We start from the raw sequence: 27,503 nt of genomic DNA, 5'->3' as shown, positions 1-27,503 counted from the left end.
AAAATCCTAGAATTACTGATCACATGTGCTTTCAACAAAATGTTCAAAGCAGAAAGAGTTGGCTCTTGAAATTGTTTTTAAAAAATGAGTGCTAAGCAAATTGGTTGTCCATCCACACAGTGGAGTATTAATCAAAGATAAAAAGAAAGAAGTTATCGAGTGTGGTAATTACATAATCTGGTGTCACTTTGAGGATTAAGAGTGTAGGTGTAGAGTCTAGCCTGTCAATCAGGATACAGCCAACGAGGCCTCTCTGTGGGCATGGCCTTCTCCTGAGGATTCTGGGAACTCCTGTATTTCCTCCTTGGAGGCTGGAGACAGTCTCTCTACATTGACCCACTGAGAGATGCTCTACTGACCAGACACATGGAACTGTACTAGAGCCTCGCAACCAGAGAAGCCACATGGAGAGGCCTGCCAGCGCTGTGATGCTTACAACGCCATTGGATCCACAAGGCTTTCCACCCACTAGTCTGTGATCTTTCTGGATTCGGCATCATTGCATTTGTTTTGTGAGTCTGAAGAGAACTTTATAGATTGGTATCAGACATATGGGCTCATAATGGACTTATGATGTGGACTGCGCTGGCATGTTTTCTCAATATTCAACAGCTCTTGTATATAAACCCCTTTTTGTTGTTGTTGTTGTTGTTTTCCTCCTGTACAATTTTAATATTAAACCTCTTTTTATATACACATATAAGTGTCTATGGATTTGTTTTTCTAGTCTACCCGGACTAACACATCAAGCTTCAAAAAGATGTGAAGGAACTTTACATGTATAGGGCTGAGTTAAAGAAGTCCGTCTGAGAAAGACATATATTATAAAATTACAACTGTATGACATTATGGGAAGAAAAATCCAACAAGAGACATGGAAAGAACAGTGAAATGGATGTCTTAGGCAGCTTAGCCTAGGGAATTGGGAAGTCCATTTACGCATGCCCAGGAGAGCCAGCATAGGAAAGCTGGATTTTCCCACTGGTGGGTTCGGATGGGTGTTACACCTGGAGCAGCCCACCTGGGCCAGGTGATTGCAATTCAGCCAATGGGATCGACCTGGGGTCGTTCACCACACCTCCCCAGGGAACCCTTGAAAAGGCAGGGACCGGAAGGAAGAGGGGCTGGTCTTGCTTGGGTGGTCTGGTCGTCTTCGTGGGAGGAGAGAGATCCTTGCATGACCTGGGGCAGTCTCTGCCAGGCCACATGGTCAAAGGAATCCTAATGGGTGCAGCGTAAAACCTGAAACTTCTTTTAACTCTCATTAAATTCACTTGGATCACGAGCCCAGCTTCGGCGTGAAATCTTTCTCGCACGGAGCCAAGGACCGAGGCTGAAATCTAGTCCCGGAGAGAGAGACCTAACAGATGTACACGGCCAGTAACTGATGCAATGTTTATCGGGAGTGGGAGGGGTGGGAAGGTGAGGGGAATTGGACAGTAATCAATGAATGTGGGAGAGGGGAGGGAGCATGAGACCTGATGGTGATGATGCATATACAACTGTTTTAAAAGGCGATTTAACTACGGAAGTATACGATATGCGACTATTATATCAAGAAAACTGCTAAAGAAGAAAAGAGACCAAACCTGACCAACCGTGACCCTTGATAAAGGAGGCAGAGCGTTTGTTTAGAGGGCATTAAGTGTATGTTAATGGTGGTGAAACCATTTGGAGAGGGATATCAATTATGGTTGTACAACAAGAAGAGTCGAATCGATGGCACGGAGTTATACATGGAGAAGCTGTGGAATGGGAGAACGTTTTGCTGTGTAGAATTTTGCCTACAATTGAAAAGATTAGTCACACAAACCGCAAGGAGGATGAGGAAGAAGGAAATGTTCTCAAACAAATTGTGGCAGAGATTCTACAACTCTCTTGATATGTATGACCGAACTATGGAATGGCAGGACATGCGGATGAAGTGCCAATAAAACTGTTAAAAAACAAAACCAAAAAAACAGTGCTAGTTAGGGGCTAGGCCCCAGAGAGAAGAGCGATGGATGAGTACTAGGGTGAAGGCTAGGGCATGGCCATGTTGCAATGATGGACTCATGACACTACGCTTCTCTCTTCACCCGTGGAACCATACCGTGCAAAGGACCATAATGTAAACTATGGGTTTTACGTAGTCACACAGTAGCGCATCAGTGACATTGTAATGTATCTGTCCTGGTTAATCAGCTGTAACAAAGGTCCCTTACCCATGTAAGGGGTTCAGAGTGAGAGAAGTTGTGCGTAGAGAGGAGGGAAAGGGTGTATAAAACTCTCTGTCCTTTTTGTGCAAGAGCCCTTGTGGGTCAGTGATTACACGTTGGACTTCGGTCCATGGGGGCAGCAGGTTGAAACCACCAGCAGCTCCACAGGGGAAAGACTGTGCTTTCTACTCCCATAAACAGTCAGCATTCATTCAGTGGCAGCAACTGCTTTACTCAAAAGCTGTCTGTAAACCCCTAACTGCCGTAAAATATAAGGTCTGCTTTTTAAATGAGTGCGTCATCATGATCTATTTCAATGTTTGTGAGCTGTAGAGTGTCCAAAAATCATACCAATTCTGAAATAGTTCCTTGAAGAAAAAAAATGAAGATACAAAACTTAAGATAGAGTGAGATCCCTGTGGGATTATAAAGAGACTTTTCCCCAGCTTTGTCTCCCCCAAGGACATGCCAAACATCAGAGGCTGGTTGCCAGCACATGGTGGGAGGTCAGATGCTTAGAGACATCCTCCCTGGAGGCAGTCAGTTGCCAGACTACTGACTGGTCCCACCACTGGTAGGGCCCACTCCCTGCTGTTAAGGACAATGGGCTACTTCTTCCTAAAGGCTTGGGGCCATCAGTCTGGTCCCAGAAAGTGAGGTTCACAGTCTACTGATAATGGTTGCAATAGTGAGCCAGAGAACAGGTCAAACCTGCTCAGTGATATCCAAAATTAAGCTGCCTCCCTGAATCTAGGATTCACCCATCTTGTCACATGTGTACCCCCAATACCTCACCTTCCTATTGCGTGGGTCCCCCTAGATTATCCCCCTCTCTTTACTGTATTACATATAGCACAGCCCATTCCTGTGACATATCTTTACCTGTAATTAGGGGGCTTGCACACCCCTCAAAGAAATATAAGCCTGGGTTAGCAATAAAGAGGTCTCTCTCTCTCCGCTTCCCCTTCCTCTCCACCAGTTCCTAGCTCCCCTGTTCCCTTACCCCTTGTCCTCTTTCCCCTCCCCCTCTCTCCTGCTCTCAGGTCTCCCATCTCCATATGTACCACCAAGTGGGCTGAGGTGAGCATGTTACCATGAAATGTGTCTGACTCCATTATTTCAATCTCTTTTATCTTTCATGCTTGCTATGACTTTATTATAATCTCTATGTATAGATTTTATTATATTATTTTATTTATATATTATAATTTACATATACCCATATATTTTAACCATACAATTGCACCTATCCGAGCCGCGATGAGTTGTGGGGGGCTGGCCTTTCCCCCACAGGTCCCTATTTTTTTAAAACAAAAACTTTATATGTAGATAATGTGAGGCCTCGCTGGGTCCGTGTAGAATTTTCACCTTTTAGTTAGGAGACCGATTCCCAGCCAGGGCAGCTCATGTGTAGTAGCTACCAGCAAACTGTGAAAGGAGGCTGGTCAGCTGGTATGATGCTGAAAGAGTCTCCATGGAGATTCTGATTAAATCTGATTAAGACAGACCAAACAACAGCCAAACTCACTGCTCCCTTTGAGTTTTCAAATGTGTCAATCTTTATGGGAGCAGAAAGCCTCATCTTTCTCCCAAAGAGCAGCTGGTGGCTTCAAACTACCGACCTTTAAGTCAGCATCCACTATGTGGAAGTTAATAGGATTTTATGTCAACTTGGTAAATAGGTCTATGGGTGGAGTCTAGCCTGTCAATCAGGTCACAGCCTGATGATGCCTCCTTGTGGGCGTTGCCTTCTCATGAGGATTCTGGGAACTCAATCTCTCTCTCCCTGATGGTGAACCACACTCTCTTTCTATTTCACTTTCCTGCTGTTGAGACACTTAGAGAGATGGAAGAGCCACGTGGAGACCTTCCCCAGCCCTGAGTCATGGCCACCCTATAAGATGGGGTAGAAGTGCCCATGTGTGTGTGTGGCTGGTGGTTCCAAATTGCAGACCTTGCACCCCAATGGGTAACCCACTACACCGTGGGGGCCCCTTTAAGACACTGTGGGAAGAAAGAAATGGCAAACTCCTTCCAAAAATCAGCCAATGAAAACCCAGGGGATCGCAACAGTCCATGCCCATCACGGGTGACATCGGTCCGGGCCTCATTTTGTCTCTGGTGGGGTGGCAAGGAGTTGGGGACAGCTGGATGGCAGCTAAGCACCAACACAAGGCACATGTGTTGACAAAAGGATACGTGCGAAGGTATCCAATGGGAGTGACGTGGACAGAGATGGGACACTGGCAGGGGTGGGGCGGGGGGTGGTAAGGCTACGTGGAGCGTCTATGTGGCATGCGTGTTGGAAAGTGTTGAAGTGTTTGTGTGTACATGTGCGTTCCCATGGGCTCTCACTCTCACCGTCCTGGATAGGTAGAAAGCAGCTAACTGCCTGGCGTTTCAAAATCACCCTCCATCTGGAAAGTATGAGTTGTTCTCCAACTCCAGAGAGGGCGGGCGGAGCACAGGGGAACACAAAGGAGTTTCAGAACCACTTCCAGGTCTTGTCAAAAAACTGACCCCCAAAGGGAATTGTACCCGTTGGCAGCAAAGTCACTTTGAACAAAACACTTTTTCTTTCAATTATATCCACTTTCCATCGCTTTTTAATTTTTTATGGGTTTCGTTTTGTTTGGAGTAGAGGGTACTAAAACATGCTCCATTTCCTGCGGCTTTGGGAAATAAAGAGCAAAGACCTGAAATCGACAGGATGATCTTCCCCAGTGACACCGACCTGCTGGCACATGTCAAGCCTCTCCCTTGGGAGAGAGCCACCGGCCGGCACTTGCTCTCCACATGTGCCCTGTCTCCCCTCAGACAAAGGTGCGCCACCGAAAAGCCACACTCACTGTTGTCACACTGTCATTGCCGACTCGGGCCACCCTAGAGGACAGGGTAGAGCTGTCCCTCTGAGACCACAACTCCTTATGGGAGTAGAAAGCCCTGTGTTTCTCCCGTGGAGAGTTCGGTGGTATCCAGCTGCTGACCTGGCAGTGAGCCGCCCAGTGGGTGCCTCACAGCTGTGCCCCACGGTGCTCCTGGACAAAGGCCTGAGGCAGCTGAGCATTGGCCACCAGTCCCACCAGGAAAACCTACGGCAAGAGCGCGGGGCTTGTGATTTGAGGACCGTGTGTCTTGTGTGATGGGAGAGGACATTGCCTCGGGAAGTCAGGGCCACCCGCTTCTCTTCCAAACCCACACCAATCATCACATGAGTCACCTTGAAGCTTGTTTTATTGTAAGGAGAAGTGATTTAAGAATTCGTTTAGGATTATCCAGTAAATATCTACTGAAATAGGAGACCGAGGCTACTCTACAGAGGAGTTGAAGTGCGTCTTCAAATAGAAAGCTGAAATCTTCATCATTTGCGCCCCGCCCCCCCCCCCCCGCCCCCTCCCCAACGAAAGTTTCCACTTCCCCTGCTGAACACTGCCTTGCAGCAAGTCAGAGGCAGGTTCAGTGAGGGGCGGCTAGCACAGTACAAAGGTGTCTAGGCTCTCACAAAGAAAAGTCATTTCTGCGGCGTTGCTCCTGCAGCCTCCCTACCATCTCGTTGCTGGTCCTGCACCAGCTGTGGGGTTACTCTGCTTGAGCTGCCTGTAATGGCTGGCTGCTCAGTCGAAATAGATCAGACTCCCTAGGCAATGGGCTGGCTACTTGCAGGGGGAACCTCAGGCTTTCTGGGGAGCCTTCTTATGGTTGTCGTAGCAAATCCCCCCAATGCCCTCCAGGATGTTCATGGGCAGAGGAAAGACAATAGTGGAATTCTTCTCCGTGGCCACGGTGGTCAGCGTTTGCAGGTACCGCAATTGCAAAGCAATGGGGGACTCAGCCAGCACCATGGAGGCTGACTTGAGAGATTTGGAAGCATTCATTTCGCCTTCGGCTGCCACGACCTGGAACGACAAGAAAGAAGCCAATTCAGACACAAAAGTTCACTCCTGTCGGTGAGTGGATTCCTCCAACTCTTAGCTGGTACCCTTAGGATCCACTAAGCTATTCAGCTCACTGCCATCGAGTGGATGCTGACTCATAGCGCCCCTACAGGACCGGTAGAACTGCCCCTGTGCGTTTCTGAGAGTGTAACTTTGCACGGGAGTAGAGAGCCTCGTCTTTTTCCCATGGAGCAGCTCATGGTTTCAAACTGCCAACTTTGAGGTTCGCAGCCCAATGCATGGCCACTACACTCTTTATGGTGCTGGCGAAGAATATGGAAAATACCATGGGTTGCCGGCAGAACAAACAAATATGTCTTGGAAAAACTACAACCAGAATCCTCCTCAGAAGCAAGAATGGCAGGACTGTGTTTCCCGTGTCATGGCCATGTTATCAGGAGAGAGCAGTCCCTGGAGAAGGACATCGTAGCTGGTGGAGGAAGACCATCAGCATGATGGATAGGCACAGGGCTGCAACATTGGGCTCAGCTGTAATCACGCATGTGAGGCTGTGCAGGACCTATTGCACATAGGGTCGCTCTGAACCAGAACTGCCTTGAGGACACCTAATACCAAGAACATATTGGTCCCTTTCTGTCCACTTGCACTTTGCTTCCTGAGGTTTATCTACTTACTTCTTTTGCAAAGAAAAGCATTTCACATCCTTATGGGATTAGAGAGATGGCAGGAGGTTGCAGGAAGCGGGAGAGAGCTTTAATAAACCGTGAGTCCCTGGATTCAGGAATAAAAACACCACCTTGAACACAATGTCTATTTGGCCATCTATCCTGACCATGTTCTTGGATACCTGGCTGCTTCGTCATCTTGGCTGCCTCGTTCCTCTTCAGGGAGTCTGAAATCCAAGTCCTGAACAACTGACTTGGTTGTTGTTACTTATCACGGAGATGGTTCCATTTCATTCTGTTGCCAACTGAGTGTCATGCACACCAAGTAAGATTCGTTCCTATTCTTTCCGCTCCTGATTACAAATAAGTAGCAAGTGCCAGTCTTGATAACAGCCACTGGAAATCTTTTAAATATTGCCACTCCTCTTCTGGTCTGTAGATTTTCCAAAGAATGGCTTGGAACTTGGCCACAACCCCAAGGGGGCGGCTGGGGGTGGGGGTGGCATTCACTGCAGCCATGGCCAAGTTTAGGTTTGGGCTGCTGAAGCTTAGCAGACAAGGTAAGGGGGTAGAAAAAAGCCACGTAAATACTGCAAGAGGGTCCAATAGAGCTTCTCCGCTCAATCTCACGAGAGGCCTTGGGTGGATGAGAACCTCCAACCTTTCAACTAACAGCCAAGCATGCTATTTATACTTCTTGATCTCAAGCTGTTTCTTGTACATATGGGAGTGTCACTGGATTTATTTTCTCGTCATCCTGGCCTGACCAGGGCAGACCTGCCCGTGGGGGTTTCTGAGACTCTGTGACTCTTGACAGGAGTAGAAAGTCTCATCTTTCTCCTTCAGGACAGCTGGTGGTTTTGAACAGCTGACTTTGCAGTGAGCAGCCCAACGCATAACCACGATGCCACCAGGGCTCCTTGATAGGTCATGACTTGAGCGGTTAATTGAGAGGTTCAAATCTACCCAAGGTACCTCAGAAGTGTCTGTTCTTTTCTTCAGTCTACTGCTGAGCCCTCGCAGCTGCTGAAAATCTACGGATTGCAGGCCTTCTCCAAACCACACGGAGGTCACCAGGAACACAAATCAAGTGGATAGAAAAGAATGTTTTCCTTGTAATAAAAATGATGGTAAGCCTCGCTTTCCTGCTTCAGCGCCTCCTTGTCTGCTCCCTGGCAGGCAGCTTGCCTTCCACGTGGTGGCTGCTATTGAAGTGTGAACAGCACTTACCCTGGCCCTGGCTTCCCTCGTAGCTTCGGCTTCGGCCGCCATAGATCTCTGCAATTGCAGTGGGATGCGGACGTCTTTGATCTCCACGCGGGCCACCCGGATTCCCCAGAGCTCTGTGGCATCGTCCAGTAAGGTCTGTTTCCGAGTCAAAATAAACAACAGTGACCAGAAGACCGGCGGCACGATGTGAGTTTCTGATGTGTTTTCTATTGGCAAGGGAAGTTTCCCCCTTCCCCCTCCTCTGGTAATGACTTCACACAAGTAAAGGAGGCCCAGTGGTACTGTGGGTTAGGTGCTGGCTGCTACCTGCAAGGTGGGTGGTTCAAATCCACCTGCTGCAGCTGCTGGAGACCCAGGAGGTTGTCTGGAAGCCCTACAGGGGGTTGCAATGAGTTGGGAATCCCTGGAGGGTGGATCTGTCTACTATGTTACAAGTATTTTGATGAGACATGTTTCAGAGGGGAGCTACCCTGGGGGTCACATTTTAGAGTTAAACTCAGGAAGGTTTCAGAAAAAAAACCTGAAAGATCTTGCAGAGGGCAGCCTCCCACCACTACCTTTGCCCCCCATTCCTAAGGAAATAGAGGACCCAACCATTCCTAATTAAATGGAGGATCTCCATCTAGAGTTGAGCCGACACTCCAATCTAGCTTTCATTGATTTCAGGAAGCCAGCAATGACTGCTTGGACTCCTAGACGGACCTGGACTTTGACCTGGCCCTGCCATGGCCGCTGTGCCTCTTTGGACCAATTACTTAACCTCTCTGAGGCTCACTTTTCTTATCCGTGAAAGGTTTCCTTTCGAGATTGTTCAGAGGTTTCGAAGTAATATAATTTAGCTTTCTTTCGGTGCTTGGCAGTGACTCCATGGATGTTGTTGTTGGGTAAGTTTGAGAGGTTCTAAGTCTTTCTCTGGGGCCAGTTTCCAGTAGGTGGTTGCTGTTGTGAAGTCATAGCGAGGTATATATAAATATATATGTATGTATGTATGTATGAATATTAATTAAGCAGAAGGAGGCCCAAATAAGGAAAGCCTTTTTCCTCTGCAAAATCTTCGACCCATTGAAGCGGTCATGCTAGGTTTTAAGCATTGAACTGTGTCCCCCAAAATGGAATGTTGTAAATGCTAACTTCTATTCCCCTGGTTATAACCCCACTTGGAAATGGGTTGTCTTTGTTATGTAGGTCCACTTGGAACTGCTGAGATTAGAGAAACAGTTAAAAACCAGTCGCCGGTGAGTAACTCAAGTAGAGCTGTGTTCTGCTTCGTAGAGTTTTCTTGGGCTTCTGAAGCCCTGCTTTACATGGCTGGTCAACTGTCTCAACAATAGGCTCAAACGTAAGAACAATTGTGAAGGTGACTCCTTCTGTTGTGCTTAGGCTCTGCTGTGACACCTACCACCAACAAGGACAGACCTCCGGGACTTTCTTCTGAGGGACTGCTGGGTGGACTTGAACCTCCAACCTTTGGGTTAGACTCTTTGCACCACCCAAGGACTGAGACTCAGGTGAAATGAATGAAAGATGCAGGTCATTTGCCCTTGCTCTCTTTACCTGAATGCTATGGGCAATCTCTTCACGGCCGGCCAAGATCTGGGACAAAGTCTGCGTCCCCAAGACGTTTCTCAGCGTGGTCTGGGCCAGCAGAAAGGTGGCTTGATGGACATCGTTGACGTTGGCCACTGCCGAGACGGCACTGTGGATCCTGTAGTAGACGACTCCATCCACTTGGGTAGTCACGGAGTCTCTGGTGAGGATCTATGGGACAAGAACAGCGTGAGGGCACATGGAGTACATTCACAGCAAGTGACAACTGGATTTGGGGCACAGCAATTGCTCAGTGGCAGAATTCTGACCTTCTACCTGAGAGACCCAGGTTCAAGTCCCAGCCCATGCACCTCATGGGCAGAGCCACCACCTGTCTGCCGGTGGAGGTGTGGGGGGTACTATGATGCTGAAGCGGTTTCAGTGGAGCTTCCAGATTTAGATGGACTAGAAAGAAAGGTCTGGTTATCGACTTCTGAACATCTCCCAGGGCAAGGCCTACAGATCTCACTCAAAAACTCACTGCCGTCCAGTCAGTTGTGCCTCGTAGTGACCCTGTAGAACAGAGTAGACCTGCTCTGTTGTGTTTCTTTACAGGACCCGACAGCCGCCTCTTTTAACCTAGTACATCCCTAGAGATCTCTGGATCACGCGGTCCAATATGTGGTGGGGCTGGCGCAGGACTGGGCAGCGGTCTGTGCCTGGGTTAGCCTTAAGTCAAGGGCAGCTAACAGCCACAACCTCATGCTGCCCCAGCGGTTCTCAACCTGTGGGTCACAACCCCTTTGGGGATTAAACGACCCTTTCACAGGGGTTACCCGATTCATCACTGTAGCAAAATGACAGTGATGGAGTAGCAATGAAAATAATTTTATGGTTGGGAGGTCACCAGCACATGAGGAATGTATGAAAGGGCCGTGGCATGAGCAAGGTTGAGAACCACTGGGCTAGCCAGTCCAGGAGCTTCCTCCTCTGGAGACAGGAAGAGAGGGTGGACCTGTCGTGATAACTCTTGCTACCCATCATGAAAAGCCTGTCTTGGGTTGAATATCATGTCATTCTAATGAATGGCACAAACTCTTCCACCCTTCTACCTTCACCTGTTTTTGTAACAGTTGTATAGGATGCTGACAATCTCTCCCCACCCCTCCAGGGCCTCTGGGGTGTGGGTAAGGAGAACAGGTAATTCCAACGTAAAACACAGCACCCAAACTCGGCGCGATACACAGAAGTAGACCTCGAGGTTCCCTGAAAAGAACAAGCTTTGCTTTTCAGAACTCGTCCGACTTGACGAACAGCAGTGCTCTTTAGAAAACATAGATGGCACCAGAGACCGTGTTCCGTCTCAGGCAGCTGAACAGAGACCTGGCCTCTCAGAGAGGGTGGCCACAGTCATGCTGCGGGATTTACCAAGGAGCCTTGGAGCCCATGAGAGGTTTCCAGTAGCATCTTGGAAGGCAGGCAAGCCTGTCAGGGTTTATAGTAAAGCCAGAAAACGCCCACAGTCTGAGGCTTCTGTGATTGGCACTGAATTATACATTCAGGCTCTGAGCGACTTCCCTGGGGAGTATGGAGACCTTCAGCCTGAGAGTGGCCCTCAGGCCCCTCTGGAAGTCCCAAAAGACCCACTGGCCCCCAGCTGCAGCAGCTCCTGGACGAGGGAGCAGGAATCCCAAGCACGTGGAGACGCTGGCTCTCTGTCTATCCACGTCCTCATCACGTTTCCTTTCCTCTTCCGGAGGCATTTTGACGTGAGAGGGTCGGGTAGTTACCAGTTAAACCCTATTTCTGTTTCCAATTATTACTTTGGACCATTTAACAACAGTGCCTCCACCACTGGTGGCGGTGGTGGTGGAGGGGGGTGTTATTGAGAGTCTCGATGCAGGTGGACCACGGGTACAATCTCTGCCCTTTCTCCAGGCTCAACCCATGTGCTGCATCCAAAGATTAAAAATAAAAAAATCAAAAGCCCAAACCAGAGGGGAGGCAAGTACATGTTACTGGGAGAAGTTTCTGAGTGGCTGATGGAGAGGGTTGTGTCCTAACCACAAGGCTCCTCAGGGTCATGAACGCATCGTACTGCCCCTGTCCTCCTGGCCCCTGGTCTCGTCCACCGTGTCTTCCCCCTCTCAGCCATTCCAAGTTTTCCAGTAACTCAACTTCTGGCCTTGGCTGCCATTCTGCACGACAAAGCACAGACCAGTTCATTTACTCCCCGCCCCCTTGAAACACCTAATGTCGAGTTTGCATTGGCCGGGCGAGGGGAGGATGCAGGTCGGGCTCCCGGGAGATCTTCAAGCACCGTTACCTCTTGCGGGGGAATGTTGCAAGTAATCGTTCGGAGATCCACTTTGACAAACACGTCAATGCAGGGCAGGACGAGGATCAAGCCTGTGGAAAAGAGAGCACACTGTTAAAGTTCACCTCATTGAAAACCATCTCAAAACTGGTAGCTGTCTCAGACGTACTGCCCAAACTCACTGGCTCGTGGGCATCCTATCGGACAGGGTAGAGCTGCCCCTGTGGGTTTCTGAGACTGTAACGCTCAGGAGCAGGCAGCCTCATCTTTCTCCCCTGGAGCGGCTGGTAGTTTTGAACTGCTCACAGCTGTAATGAATTGTCTCTTAGCTAGGGAGTACATTATTATCAAGGGGTTATGAATATTTCTCAGGTGTTCTTTAAAATAGGCACCTATAATTGGGATATCCCCCCCATCGGTCAATAATAACTAAAGGGCAAGGACTCCCTAGGAAACTATTTTTAATAAGAAGCTGAAGCCCCTCAACAGTTCATTTTTAGATTAAAAAGAAAAATCTCCTTCTCTCCAAGTCTTGAATAGAGCATTCATTTAAAGGGACACTGCAGACATTTATTTCCCTATAATCAAGGTGTCCGCATTAAAAGTTTCAAGCAGCAAACTTGTGACTTTGAGTGTCAGCGACTGCTAGGATCCATCGTCATCGGCAGTAGCACTGAAATGAAAATCTGCCCCGGGTTTCAGATTTCCTGGCGCCAGCCTGCGGCTGAAACAAGCACTTCTACTTCTAGTGTTTTCCTTCAAGTGAGTGGCATCCTCCCAAATGCAGACTCTTCGCTTCACCTGGGTTGTGAAGGATGGTGGGTGTAAGAAAATTTGTTTGAGGGTCTGATGAATCCTTCACACTACCTGGGTGAATCTTCTTTTTCAGCATGAGTTGCAAAGATTAGAACCCAAAGTGGTCAGCAGGATGGGGGAGACAGTCAGCTCCTATTTATCAGGAAGGTTTGTGTTCTTGTTTTCAGACTCCAAAGAGTTTTTTGAGGTTGAGTGCCATGCAAAGGCCTGAATCGCACCAAAGGACAAGGCTGCAGAGGGGCTTGCTTCCTCGCGGTCCTAAACGTTTCTAAACCATGGGTTGCCTCTATTCCGCTCCAGCCAGCCCAGGACTGGGGAGTGTCTCTTAGGGATTTGCCTAGGTGTGTCCTTGATGGACAGTCCCAAGGGCTGCAGACTCCTGAGTCAAGCCTTAACACTCATGCCCTGCCTGCCTTGGTCAGAGGCCCTGGACCAATCTTCTAAGCTCTGCTAGCTAATGTAATGCATGTGCCCCACTCACAGCCCTGTTACTGCTTCTAAGTTGCACCTGTCACTGGGATGTATTGTTCTGCCACCAACCATACCTTGGTGACAGCTTCCTTTGTTCCGTGCCTATGTAACGAGCTTCCTGACTGAATCCACAGACTCCGTCATAACCTTGTGTTGAGGGCCTTCCTCCTCGGGATGGTGTGTCTGCATCTTTGTGTTGTCTTTGCCCCTTTTAAGACTTTTAAAATATGCTTCTTAAATTATATTTGAGATTGGGGTCTCTTTTGCACCCTAAAATAATACTCAAGAAGTGACATGTTGAAACCAGGGGTTGCTCCATGCCAAGAGGCCCCCTACAGGAGGTTGCTACAGAGAATCAGGCAAGCCCAGCCAGTCATAAAGGCTAGAGGACATGCACAAATTCAGGCCCTTGAGCCAGGAAGCCAGTACACCTGGGTGGGCCGAATCTAGGCCAGGTGGACTTAATCAGCCAATGGAGTCAGCCAGTACCATTGACCACGCCTCCCAATGGAGGGTCCTAAAGAGCCGGAACTTAGAGACCGGCTGCTTTGCCTTCTGCCCAGCATGCTGTGGTTTCTCTCTTCTCTGGCCTCAGGGGCACCACGTGTGGGTGTGCAGTGCCCTGAAGGTGCCCATGTACTGAACTGTAAAACCTGAAAAAATCCTTTATAAAACTCACTTGGATCACAAACCAAGCTTCAGTGTGAATTCTCTCACATGGGAGGCCAAAAATCGACTTCTTTCCCACCCGAGGAATCTAACAACATCTCCTAGCACCAATTAATCGTTTGATTACTGGAGAGTAAGTAATCATTTCCAAAAGAGGAGAGGTTTTCCATTAGCATTTGGATCACTTCCCTCTGGCCCTTAGGGCATTCTGAGGTAACTCTACAGCCCCAGAGGCACGCATGACGAGAGTGGCTATCGTGGGACGGTGAGTCGGAAACCTTCTGGGAAATTCGCTTCCATGAGCTACCTCTTTCTCTGGCGTCCTCTCACCTATGACTGTGCTGCCTCTGCAGAGCCAGTTGGATTTGAACTGGCCGTTTTAGTGCCGCCAGAGGCAATAAAGCTGGGAAGGGGCCCGCCCTGTTCTCTTTGACTTCACTCGGATGATTCCAGCTCTTCAGTTTCCACCAATTCTTCATAACATCCTCCTATGTACAAATACGCCTGAAACAATTGACGCATGCCATGTTATAAGAGCTGTAAGCACCCCGATACAATGATTTTTAAAAGAACGTCCTTAATTGATTCTTAGCGTCTTGCTCTGTGGTACTTCGTGAAGTTGGGCAAACAGAACGAGGTTGTTTGAATCGACCTCACCTGGAAGCTTCTGTTAGAAGTGTTTACTGTGTCCTGTATGTCACTAACGACCATCGGAGTGCAAAGCAGAGAGTGTCACAGGGAAACTTCCAGCCCCCAAAGATCTCACCACCGCCAAGTGGCAGAGGGGAAAATGTAAGCAAGGGAACCATAACCGCTCAGTCATTGAGCCCCCGCCGACGCATAGCAGCCCTAGAGGCCAGGGTACACTTTCTGAGACTAACTCTTCACGGGAGTTGAAGATGCTGTGCTTCTCCCTCAGAGAGGTTGGTGGTTTTGAACTGCTGACCTTGCAGTACAAAGTATGATGCATAACCATTACGCCAGGGAATCATAGCAGGAGGCAGAGAACCTGTGTCATCAGAGAAATACAGCTAAGAACCATAGTTTTGCATGTCTTCAAAGATGCTGTTTTTGATAGCCCCTCTTAAAAATATTGTGATGAACCAAATCGAGTTGCCTTTTGGTGACGCCAGAGGAGTCGTATATTAGAAGTTTTATATGAGTCAAACAAATAGGGTATGAGTATTAAATCAATATCTTATTTTTAGAGGGTTTTTATCTCTCGACTACCTTCCCACAACCCTTTCTTATCCACTCTTATCCGGGGTGACTTCATGGGTGTTACGCATGAAAAGAGCTGCCCTCCACGGGGTTTTCAGAAGGATTGGTATTTTCAGTAGTCCAATTTCCAGACCTGTCTTTGGAGGCACCATTGAGTGGACTAGAACCTCCAACCTTTCAGTAAGCGGCCAGGTGCATGAACAGTTAGCACGAGTCAGAGACCTGGTGCCATCTCTAAAAAGAATTCTCTTCCTCTGGCTTCTCTTCAACTTCAGACCCGGTGTCTACTCTCTGTGTGGGATTTTCCTGCCCAGGCTGGTGTTCCAGACTGTGTCTCTCCTTTGCTCTTCCTCTTCCTCTACCTCACTCTGCACTCTGGTCCTCAGTCTCTCCGCAAAGACCCTCCATCCCTATCTGAAGCCAAGTGTTTGCCCACGGTGCCACGCTCTGCAGGAATAGTCAGGCACCAGATGGCATGGCATAGCATCTCAGGAAACACGGTTAGAACACGGGCTTCTTCTCTAGCCTCTCCCTCCCATTCCCTACCAACAGTGACATTTAAGAAGGCACCAAGACGCTGGAAAGAAAACAAGGGGCCAGAGAAACGAGACGCTTGGAAACGGTACAACGAGAATGGAAAAAATGATGAGGTTGACACCTGGTGAGAAACACAACCAAGGCCGGTGAACAGATTGTATGGAAATTGCTAAAGGAGAACCTCACCCGCTAGGTAAACTTTTGCAGGAAACAAAATTATATTTTAATAAAATAAAATAGTTTCATTTGTTTTCTAAACAAGGAAGAGCCTGGTCAGTGTTGTTTCTCCACTTTCTCCTGGGAAGGATGATGACAGCCTGAGAAGAGCAGATTCTAAGGAACCTTCTGGAATGGAATAGTATGGAAACTTTAATGAAAAACAAAAAAAGCACCCGCCATGTCTTGTTACATTAGAACTACCATGTATTTGCGCGCCAAATTGGGATCTATTTGCTCAGCATCCAAAGATATTCCATGTCCAAACATGTGACAAGCTGATTATGTTGTCTGTCTGAGGGAACTTGCTAAAGGGTGGAAGTCCGCTGGAGCACCGTTCCAGGCTAACACCTGCGGATTAGCCATGCATAGGGCTGACCCCATGGCAACTGGTTGGGTGATTCTGTTGGACAGAAAGACAGTGGCTCCAGCCCCCCGCCCCCCTGATTTTTCTTCAGCTCTTATTAGGTTGCTAGTTAGGGACCAAGGAGGTTGTCGCCACATGCCTGCAAAGGGTCCCAATACAAGGGTTGGAAAGAGATCAAACACACTAATTGGACACCTATTCAAACTGAGCATGCCCAAACCAAGCCCCCTAGTGCAGGTGAGACCCATGCCTAAAGCCACCTAGACCCGTGACATCGTGCAGGTGTGGCTGAACTCAGCCAAGAGGGTCGACCAATACCTTCAACCATGGCTCCCCAGCTAGAGGCGTGAACTACCCCAGCTGCGGGAAGGCCTGGCCTCTTCACTCTGCTTCTCTTCAGGGGCAGGCGGAGGGTGGAGGTCTCACCCCCCTGCCTCGGGACCCACATGCACTTCGTCTCCGGGGACTCCCCAGTGCCCCATGTGTGGGTGTTCTTTTCCATGTGGTTCCTGGTGCCCAGCTTGAACCCCAGCACGGCTTCCACGAGGCTCAGCATGCTTTCCAGAAACAGCGTGTATCCTTTTGCGACTGTAAAACCTGAAACTTTTCCGTTCCTTCATAAAAACTCACTTGGATTATAAAACAGGCTCCAGTGAGAACTTTCAGCATGCGAAGCAAAGAACCAGGGTACAACCCACTCCAGAACCCTAACACTCTCAGTAGGCACCACTGGGGGCAAGCCTGGTGGTAGTCTTCCCAGCAATAGGTGCCCGCTCATCTTTCTAGGAGCAGCCCCAGTGTCATACCTGGCCCTTTGGCTTTGTTGGCTTGGATGCGTCCCAGTCGGAACACAACAGCTCGTTCGTACTCCTTAATGATCTAAGGAATTAAGAGAGAACATTTAGTCTTAATGGCTCATCAGCTCTTAAGGAGAGCCTGCTGTATTTCCCAAGGCATTACCTTCAAACACATCCATATGGAAATGGGGAAGGTAATGATCATCAACAGCATAGAGAGGGACCACAGGATCCAGCCGCAGACGCCCAGCCGTTTACTGTTGATGCCTAGGGGACATGAAGGAAGAAGCCTGTAATGGGCGCGGCTCTTAGAAAAGCAGTCAGTACCTGGGAGAAGGCACTGATCAGAGACTGGCCAAGGTCACCATTGCTGACAAGGAGAACACGGTCATGAAGGTCATGAAAAGGAACAAACATGAACACAGGCAAATAACAGATCTCCCTTTGTGTTTAAAAATTAAAATTGACCCGCCTCTCCCAAGAAGAACCTCACGGCAGCCAACAGTGGTATTTACCATGAAATTGATAGGGTTTATCATTCGCAGCACACTGTATCAGCACTTAAATTCTGAGCACCCTGGTTTACCAAGGATGACGATTGTGAGGATGGGGCAGGACCAGCAGTGTTTCCTTCTGCTGTGACGACAGCACCTACAACAACATAGGTGGAAGTGACAGCCCCAAGTCCATGTGGAGAGTCCTCATGGAGATTGGTCTCCATTGAATTCTCTCCTATAAGGAAGCAAGAATGGAGACGGCCATGACCTCAGGCAGAGTGCATAGGAAAGTAGATGACCTCCACTCCTCTGCAGCCATCCCAGGTAGGTGTAGTCTCTCCTGAGGGCTTACCTAGGTGTGTCCTTGACGGAGGGCACTGTACTGAGAACAAACAGGGGTCAACTAGTCATGAGTCGAGTCAAGCCCTATCAGTCGTGTCCTGACTGCCTTGATCGGAAAGCCTGGAACAATCTTGTAAGCCCTTCTATCTCATAATGTACATGTCCCAATCAGGGTCCCATTCCCCCATTCCTGCTTCTGTGGTCCCACCTGTAACTGTGATCATGCCTGTTTCTATCCTCACTAGGTACTTTCTGGTCTTTTTGGTTGTTGCATTCTGATGCATGAAAGATCTCAGCTTGAGATACATTTTTAGTATTAATATATTTCGAGGACAAAAGTCCTTTAAAAGACATACGGAGTTAGTTTATTGTGCCAACCTGGCTGATTTACACATGTGGGGTTAATTGAATGGCACAGGGATAAATGGCTCAGTAAGCCTCGCCTTTCTAGTTCTCGGGTCTCTTGCTTTCTGATGGTCGGACCAGGGTTCAGCTGCCTTAGGCAGTTCCCTGATTCAGCTGGCAAGGCTCACTTCCTGCAAGACAACCCTAAGGTGAAGTAATATGGACCTACCCCAATGCAGCCCTGGGTGCTGGAGCAGCCGTGAGGAGACCCCTGCCAGCGCTGAGATGCTTACATGCTCACTGACTCGGCTTTTCTCCTGCAGTCGGCATCATTGCCTCTGGTTTGTGAGATGGAGGAGGACTTTGTGGATTGGTGTTGGACATATGGGTTAATGTTGGACTTGTGGGGTTGGGCAGCACTGGGTTGGGATGTTTCTCGATGCGCACTTAACCTTTTCGTAAAACTCTCTCTTATACATGAGTTTCTGTGGATTTGTTTCTCTAAAATATCCAGACGAACTCACATAATATTAGTAATCGGAGCTTTCTTTAATCACCCTTTAGTCCTGGAAATGAACTCATCCTCATGGATCCCTGCTCAGCCAAGCAATCGACAACTTCAAGTGACACTCATGATGTAAGCTCACCTGAGACTAGCTGACAGTTGAAGGTCACAAGGGAAGCATCGATTTAAAGACAAAGTTCAAAAGAGTTAGAAAAGAAGAAGGTAGGAAACCAGGAAACCAGAGGCAAGTGGGACCGAACAGTATTACATTGTGTAGACTCCAATCAAGGAGATGAAACAAAAAGTGTAGGAATTGGATCATGGAAAACTGATACAATGTGCAAGCCTTCAACCAATTCACAGAAAGTTGGAATGGGGGGATGTTAAAACGGAACTTGTTTACATACTCAAAAGTTTACATTCCTAAAATATAACCTTTCGGTCACATTGAGATAGGTTGGAGTGTCATTCATGAAAGAAAAAAGACATAAGATCTTTGTTGTCTTTTGCTTATTAATGAGTTTTTTTAGTTGTTAATTGCTGTTTTGGGTGTCTGAGCATTCTGACCCATAGCGACCCTTTATACCACAAAATGAAACACTGCCCAGTCCTGTGTCATCCTCACAATTGCTATTATGCTTGAGCCCATTGTTGCAGCCACACTGTCGATCCATCTCCTTGAAGGCCTATCTTTCACTGACCCTCTATTATGCATAATATCCTTCTCCGGGGACTAGGATATCATGCATGATGATAACATGTCCAAAGTACATGAGACGTAGTCTTGTCCTCCTGGCCTCTAAAGAGCATTCTAGTTGTTCTTCCTTCAAGATGAATTTGTTTGTTCTTCTGGCAGGCCATGGAACATTCTCCAGTTTCACAGAACAAAACACTGCCTGGTCCTGGTGCCATCCTCCCAGTGGCTGGTATGCGTGAGTCTATTGTTTTTGCCGTTGTTTCAACCCATCTCATTGAGGGTGTCTTTTGTCTTTGTTGATCCTCTATGGATGTGCTTCTCCTGTGACTGGTCACTTCTGATGATGCATCCAAAGTTAATGGGCCGAGGTTTCCAATGATATTCCTTTGTGATCTGTGGAGTTGGGGGGGTTTCCTGTTTGTGTGTTTAACTTTTTGTTATGAATTGGGTGAAGGTTTACAGAGCAGATTGTCTATTCTACTTGGACAATTCATACGCACTTTCTTCATCTCATTCATTGCCATGCCCCTCACACAGCACCCCTCGTTCCACCTCCCCTGTTTCTTGCCTCCTTCTCTCCTCGCCCTTCGGAGGAGAGCCTTGTCCTTGTCTTTATCTCAAATGTTGGATTGCTCTAAGATGCAAGTATCTCAACCAGGATGGTTGTTCCCCTTGTCGACTGTGTATCTGTTGTGTGTCAGGTCTATCTATAGTGTGTCTGAAAATTGAGCCATAGGGATGAATTCAGTTCTAGACCTGAAGGGTCATTATGAAGGCCTCAATCTGCGGGGCCCCAACAGGCTCTCTTCCACCAAAAGCCTAATCTCTTCTATGACTTTGAGTTTTGTTCCACCTTTTGCTCCCATTCTATCCAGGACCTTCTAATGTGATCCCTTTCAAAGCAGTTGATAGTGGTAGCCGGGCACCATCTAGTTCTTCTGGTCCCAGGGTCTTGGAGGCTGATGTTTGCATGATTCCTTGGCCTGTTAGATTGTTTGCATGCGTCTTTAATTTTCATAGCTCTCCATTCCTCCAGACAGGAGGCGATCCGTATCTGTACCTTAGATGAATGCTCAGTCGTGGGGTTTTAAGAAAGACGCAGTGTTTTTATTGGCTGGTGTGGGGAAGTAGGTTTTTCTCCTTATTTCATCTACCTGGTTGATATTTGAAATGCAGACAGCATAGCTCGCAGCGTCGCAGTAACATGCAAGCCACCACAATGCAATACTCTGATAGGCAGGAAGTGGGGACTTAGTGTACCTTGGGTATATGTCCATGCCAGCACAGAGAGATCAACCTCTGCCTTCATTCTGTATCATAAGCATGTGTCTCAGTTTATTAGAACAAGTGTCTGTAACTTGTTCTAATAACATAACTTGTTCTGATCGATGTAAGGCTGCTTTCAGGAGCTCCGGTGATGTAGTGGCTTGCATGTTGAATGGCTAACTGCAAGGGCAGCTGTCTTAAAGGCTGTTTCCCACAAGCAGCCATCTAAGTGAGATGTCAACAAACACACCAGCCTGCGTGATCCAAGGATGGTGAAGAATCAAATCCAAATCTGAAGAATGGAAGGGTGTCAGAGCTAAAATTGTGAACACCTCATTCGCAGAAGACTCTGGGTGACAGAGGAAGCCCCAAATCCATTTGCAGGGTCCCCACCTGGACTAAGCCTCCAGAGAATCCCTCTGATCTTAGTTGAAGGATACGAATAGACTTATTATCAGACGGAGAGCATTGTTAAGTTGATTATGGGAGACGTAGTTAAAATGTAATAGCTTATCATGTGATATCCCTTTGGACTCATTTTAAAGTTGTTTCAATTAAAAAAAAATGAAGGGGGAACCCATGATTTAAACTAAGGCTCTGGTGCATTCCCTCTGACCAAAGACCGGGCATGGGGACAGCCTGGCTATCGTGCAGAGTGCACTGGAAAGAGGATTGTTGCAGATGCAGTGAGGTCAAAATGTAGCACCCTGTCACTTGATCTCTAAAACTTTTAATACTTTCTGCTTTCTTCTCAATTGATGATTTTATCTGTTTGACTTTGCTTTTGTTGTGCATTTTTGTTTTGCTTTTGAATGTTTTTCTGAAGATGAAATCCAGGAGAGACCTTAAGGTGATTTACCTCCGTAAATCTACAGAGATAGTAACTGGGTTCATGGCTCCTTAGGGGCTATGCTTGAGGGTAAGCTCTGCCAAGACCTGAACTGGTGGAGAGAGGCGAGGCTGGGCTGTGATTAATCTTCTGAGACGTACACCTGGGCTCTGGGATTACCCATGTCTCTGCTGTTCTGAGACTCGGTAGAGCCTGGGGTGTCATTAGCTCTGGTTAGAGTGAAGTGCAGTGAGAGTGAGCTCCTCCCTGCAGGCTCCATGCCTGGTAAGAGCCCAGCATGGCACTGTGGGGGACCACAGGCTCCCAGCCCAGCAAATCTCTCACAGGCTGCCTTTGACGTCGCCCACCCCCTAGGAGCGAAAGCCAGGAGAAGTGGATTTGAGAATTACAAAGATAACTGAAAGGACAAACTGGGGCTGCGTGGCAAAGGACCATCCGAAAGCCCAGATACCTACCATCTCTGACTCTGCCCAAACATGGCACCTTCCAGATGCTGAAAGATGGTGGAACTGGACCGGGGCAGCCGTCCACAGAGTGCTGATGACAGCTCATCATTTTCTGCTTGATGTGATATGGGAAGGTGCTATGTTCTGTGGGTAACTGTCACACGGCCATAGAACACTAATCACATGCTGGCTTCCTGGGAGAGCCGTGGATTTGGGCCATCCTGGTCAACCTCCCCGGTTTCTCATTCAACATTCATTCACGTAATGTAAATCTAAGGAGTTGCGCGCACCCCAAGCACAGCGACAACCCGTCTGTAAGGGGATGGACATTTGGGTGTTGCTGTGAGGCTGAACAAGTGTCAGCAGAACTTCCAGGTCAAGACTAAGAAGAAAAGCCTGGCAATCTGCTTCCCCACAGTCAGCACGGTTGTGCAAGCTCACGGCAGCTAACAGCCACAGTCATGTTACAAGGTGTCCGAGGTGCAGGTACCAGGAGGTGCATGTGTCCAAAGTGCAGGTACCAGGAGCGAACACCAAAGAACGTGTCTTGGAGGATGAGAGTCTAACAAGGCACAGAGATGACAGCAGCGGAGACAATAGAGACGAGCCAGTCCACTGCTACCCTGGGCTTACTTCCAGGAAAGTTCAGGGCTGGTTAAAAAAAAAAAAAAAAGTGGTGACATCCCTTCTGAATGTGGTGGTGACAAAGAGCAACAGCATGCTTCCCAAATACCCTCCTTTCATTCTGCAGAGAGGAAGGGGGAGCGAAACCCAGGGAGCGGGAGGCCCCGCTGTGGGGCGTCAGGTGCAAGGACTCTCGAGATAACCAAGACCAACCCTCCTCCTTCCATGGTGAGTGCTGCCATCACACCGCCACCCTCGCAGTCTTTTTAAAGTCAGGTGACACCCGCACGGTGCTCGGACTGGCAGCAAGGCTACAATCCTGATGCATCATTTCTTCCAGCAGGGGCCAGTGCCATCGTGGCTCCTTGGATTGACGTAGATGATGAAGCCAAGCTGAGCTTCACTTGCGGAGGCATGTCTCTGGGGCATGGTTACTGGCACTTGGACACCACTCAACGTCACCAGGGGAGGCTCTGATTCTCCCCGGGGACCAGGGGTAAACACTCAAAGTTATTTGCCTGAGGCCAGGAACCAGAGGAGAAGCTCCCCAATCACTAACCCCACCTAGATGATATTCGAGGTGGAAATGGATTTTAGTAAATTAAGTGTGCTAGGGTGACTAGGTGCACCTGACCAAGCCCTGGCATCTTCAATCCCCTCATATTCACCTGAAAGCTGGGTGGCGAATAAGGAAGGCCGTAGGAAGCGATGCATTTGAACTACAGCGTTGGCAAAGAATGCCGACCCGGTCACGGACCGCCGGCCCCATGGTCAAATCTGTCCTGGGAGGTGGACAGCCTGAATGCTCCTTGGAATCCAGCGCTTCAGACACAGTCCTTGGACAAGGTCTCAGGAGAATCGAGTCTCTGAGGAAACACAGCATGCTTGGCAAAGTGGAGGGTCAAGGAAAAAGAGGAAGGTACTTCATGAATCGGGCTGAAGGAGGAGCCGCGATAATGGGCACAAACATAGGGGTGACTGTGAGGACAGGGCGGGACGGCGCAGTGTTTCTATTGTACGTGGGGCCCCTATCAGAACCTACTCTAAGATCCTGAACAACGACCACAGAGCGGTCTGTTGCTGACTTCCCAACTTCGTCGAGGCCATCAGTGTTTGCAGACCAGTTGAGTGACTCAACTCACTGCCAATAGCAACCCGAGGTGTAACCGCGACCCTACTGGGCTCCTTAGTACAAGCTCTGCCTCCATTCCTGCCTTACTGTAGATGGCTTTTTCCTTGCGGAGCCGACAGCTGTTTACAAGTAGCAAAACTGTGCAAAGACAACCAAAAAGCTTGGCGTACGTTACTCATCTGGGAAACGAAAACTTAAAAATCAAGCCCAGGGTAGCAGTGGACTGATTTGTCCCTATTGTCTCGGCTGGTGTCGTCTCTGTCTCTTGGGGCTTGTGACTCTTGTGTCATGGCAAAAACGAAAGGCTGATGAGCCCAGCTTTCCCTCCTGTGCGGAGCACCTGGGATTCCCATCTGCAGTGTGGGGAGTGGACATGCGTACAACCACAGCGTTTGCCAGCATCGATCGAAGTCACGTATGGTGTACATCTACTCAATGAGTCAGCATTCCACTTGTTGGGGAGACCTGGGAGAAACCAGTGCTCATGACAATTTAAAAAAAAATGTCGAGGACGTTCACTGAAACTTTCCTCATCAAAGCCAAGAAATAAAGAGCAGCCCAAATCTACCGAGTGCAAAAGGGCCGGATAAAATCAGGGTAGAGCCATACAAAAGAATCACATTCAAAACATGAGCAGAGCACACTACTGCCACAGGCCAAACAGGGTTGCCTCTCATCAACAAAATACGGAGCAAAAGAAGCCAGACATGAGAGCACATACCTTTGGGATTCCAAGTCTAAGAGTCTATCCCATTCGGTTTCGTGTGCGTGATCCCACTCAAGGACAACCAAAATGAATCCATGATGTGAGAGGGTAGGAGGGTAGCCATTTCCGGGTGGCGAGACTGGTGATGGTTGGGGTACTAACTGGGAAGGAGCCCCTTTTAGGGAGCTATCAGATATGTTCCATATCTTGATTTAGGCGGTGATTACACATTGTTGTTAGCTGCCAGCACATTAAAGGGCAACTCCTCGGCGAGCTTCTGTGTACCAGAATGACATTTGGCCCAGTCCTGCTGCATCCTCGTGATGTTGGAATCCGTGGTGGGGAGGGCTGAGTCCGTGGTTGTGGCTATTGAGTCAATCCCGCTAACTCTCAGCTGGACCAAACATGACTTCCTTTTCTTAATATTATTGTACCCCAAGTTATTTTACTTACGGTACTTAGGGGGGGACCCCTTGCTAAATGCAGTATCTGTGGGATTTTACATCTTATCCTTTGCTCACAGGCAAATAGGCTCAATGCAGATGTCACCTAGAAGGGCCAGGGGACTCTGAGCATCTTCCCTTATTTAGCTGACTGTTAGTGATTGAGGGAGGCCTGGTGGTATAGTGGTTACCCACTGAGCAACCACCAGCCACTCCTGGTCCATCTACTCCCATACAGAGTCTCAGAAATGCACAGACAGTTCTTCACTGGCCTCAGGTCACAATGAGTCATATTGACGGTGGCAGTGAGTTGGGGTTTTATTTATTTTTTTAGTTAGTGATTAATAGTGAGGCCCTGCCATCAAGGTGCTCAACAAAGACATCCTGAGGCTGGCCTAAGACTAAAGGAATCTGACTGTTGGCTTCTCTCTCGCTCTCACTCTCTCTCGCTACTTTCTTTCTGTTTGCTTGCTCCCGGTCAACAAGTGTTTCCCCCTGATTACCAGTGAACCTTGAGTTAATGTAAAAACATTCTATACATAATTTCCCAAGGTGAAAATTCCAAAGTAAGAGTACATATTCTTTCTGGAGTTTGATCTCAAACACTGTTGGTCTCCTTGCTGGTGGCACCATTGAATAAAAGTTATATTTCTTCTCCCAATTGGAATGACAAGATTGGCTGCAGGGCTCCAGGGCAAAGGCCTGCCTTTCAGGTGACAATGCGTTCAAGGTGGATGACACGAGATATATAAGGACTGGTTGCTGTTGTTAAGAGCCATCAAGAAACCAGTTGAAACTCCGCCCAGTGCTGCTCCATCCTCACAAATGTCCTTATGTTCGAGCCCAACGTTGCAGCCACTGTGTCCGTCCATCTCATCGAGGCCCTCCTCTTTTTTCTGTGCCCCTGCTGCCCCTGTACTTTACCACGCGTAGTGACTGCCCAGAGACTGGTCTCTCTTGGTAACATGGTCAAAGTACGAGACACAAAGCCTCGCCATCTTTGCTTCTACAGAGCACTCTGGTTGCATTTCTTTCGAGGCAGCTTTGTTTGTTCTTTTAGCAGTCCATAGTACTTTTAATATTCTTCATCGTAATTCTAAAGCCTGTCTTCTTCCTTGTCTTCCTTATTCAACGTCCAACTTTATCACATACATATGAGGATATTCCAAACACCATGGCTTGGGTCAGGTGCACCTTTGACCTCAAAGTAACATCCTAGCTTTTCAACACTAGAGAAATCTTGTTGGGGAGAGGTGGGGGAGGGGAAAGGGGAACTGATATCAAGAAGTTCAAGAAGGAAGAGAAGGTTTTGAAACTGATTACAGTAGCAATTGTACACTACTGCTTGATAGGACTGAACTGTGGAATAATATGCTATCTGTATTAGCTCCCAATAGAAGGGTTTTGAAAAAAAATTAAATGAAATTAAGCCTTGTGCTGCAGATTCACTCAATGTTTGATCTCGTGAGCACTGTTTCCATGAACACTGACTGTGATCCAGGCAAAATGAGATCCATGATAGCTTCAGTCTTTTCTCCATTTATCATGATGTCACCTATTGGTCCACTTGGGAAGAGTTCCGTTTCCTTTACATTGAGTGTAGTCCCCACTGAAGGCTGCAATCTTGATCTTCATCAGCATGTGCTTCAAGGTTGTGTCATCTGCATCGTGCAGGCCTTCCACGGGATAGCATGTCCCAAACCAAACCCGCTGCTGTCTGCTCAATTCCAACTCCCAGAGACCCTATGTAGGATTTTTGAGGCTGTAAATCTTTGTGGGGGCAACAGCCTCGTGTTTCTTCTGAAGAGCAGCTGGTGGGTTTGAACCATCCACCTCGGGTTGAGCAGTTCAAGGCTTATCAGACAGCACCAGGGCTCCTTTGGCTAGTATGTAGGGTGGAAAAGTCACTGCCTGCTCCACATTCTCAGAAAGAAAACAGGAGGGTGGACACCCTTCAGCCAAGACACCCATGAACAGGCAGGGCCAGTACAGAACAGGGTGGACTCAAGGTGTACGCCTCTACTGAAAAATCAGATCCCACCATGCTAGTCACTCAACCAGCTTATGTCTTCATATCCTCTCATTAGTAACGTGAGGACAATGGCAGTGGTAGTGCTGTGGGGTTCCATGAAGGAATCATGAAGCCCTTCTTAGCGTCCAGATACCTCTGACTCCTCGTGTGTGTCCAAGATCTGGGAGGGCTTCCAGGACTGGTTTTGGGAGGCAGATCACCAAAATCTGGCTTTAGAGGCACCTTAGGGTGACATCAAACCACTGACCTTGTGTTTAGCAGCCGAACAGGTTGACCCATTTGCACCATTGGGAATGGCTGCCGTGAGAACACACCCTGCTGCAGAGACAGCCACCACCCAAGGTCAGCACACTCTCATGTCCTCTCACAGTCTTTGCACAGGCCGCTCTCCACTTCCCGCTCCACTCCCTCAGCTCACCCCTCACCTCCTGTCGCTGGAAGGATCTGCATCGCACAGGGACCCTCTTCTGTGCTCCTCTTCAGAAAGCCATCCCACCCCTCACATCCTTGTTCAAGGCACGTGGGACTGTTTGGTGAATGCATGCCTCCTCTCTGCATATATTCAGTGCTCTGCGAACAGACATCTGCTCCCACCGCCAGCACCGATACAAAGTCGATGGTGAATTCTTTCAATGAGTGAATGAATACATGAAGGAAGGAATGGCCCTGGACACACCTCTAAGCATCAGAA

General features: G+C 48.3%; 1 protein-coding gene across 1 annotated transcript; it reads right to left on the bottom strand.

Moving 5' to 3' along the window:
- Positions 1-5,727: 5,727 nt before the first annotated feature.
- STOML3 (stomatin like 3) lies at positions 5,728-25,778 on the bottom strand. The gene is made up of 8 exons (XM_075563564.1): positions 25,705-25,778; positions 17,777-17,806; positions 17,091-17,184; positions 16,937-17,009; positions 11,843-11,925; positions 9,544-9,747; positions 7,990-8,124; positions 5,728-6,094 (listed from the first exon to the last, which is right to left on the bottom strand). Exons 1-8 carry the CDS (start codon positions 25,776-25,778, stop codon positions 5,870-5,872), a joined length of 918 nt encoding a protein of 305 aa, XP_075419679.1. The 3' UTR covers positions 5,728-5,869.
- Positions 25,779-27,503: the final 1,725 nt, after the last annotated feature.

The sequence above is a fragment of the Tenrec ecaudatus genome, chromosome 11 (genome assembly GCF_050624435.1).
Source record: "Tenrec ecaudatus isolate mTenEca1 chromosome 11, mTenEca1.hap1, whole genome shotgun sequence".
Classification (NCBI taxonomy): Eukaryota; Metazoa; Chordata; class Mammalia; order Afrosoricida; family Tenrecidae; genus Tenrec; species Tenrec ecaudatus.
The sequence above is the reverse complement of the archived record's forward strand: the minus strand, read 5'-3'. Positions and strand labels throughout refer to the sequence as shown.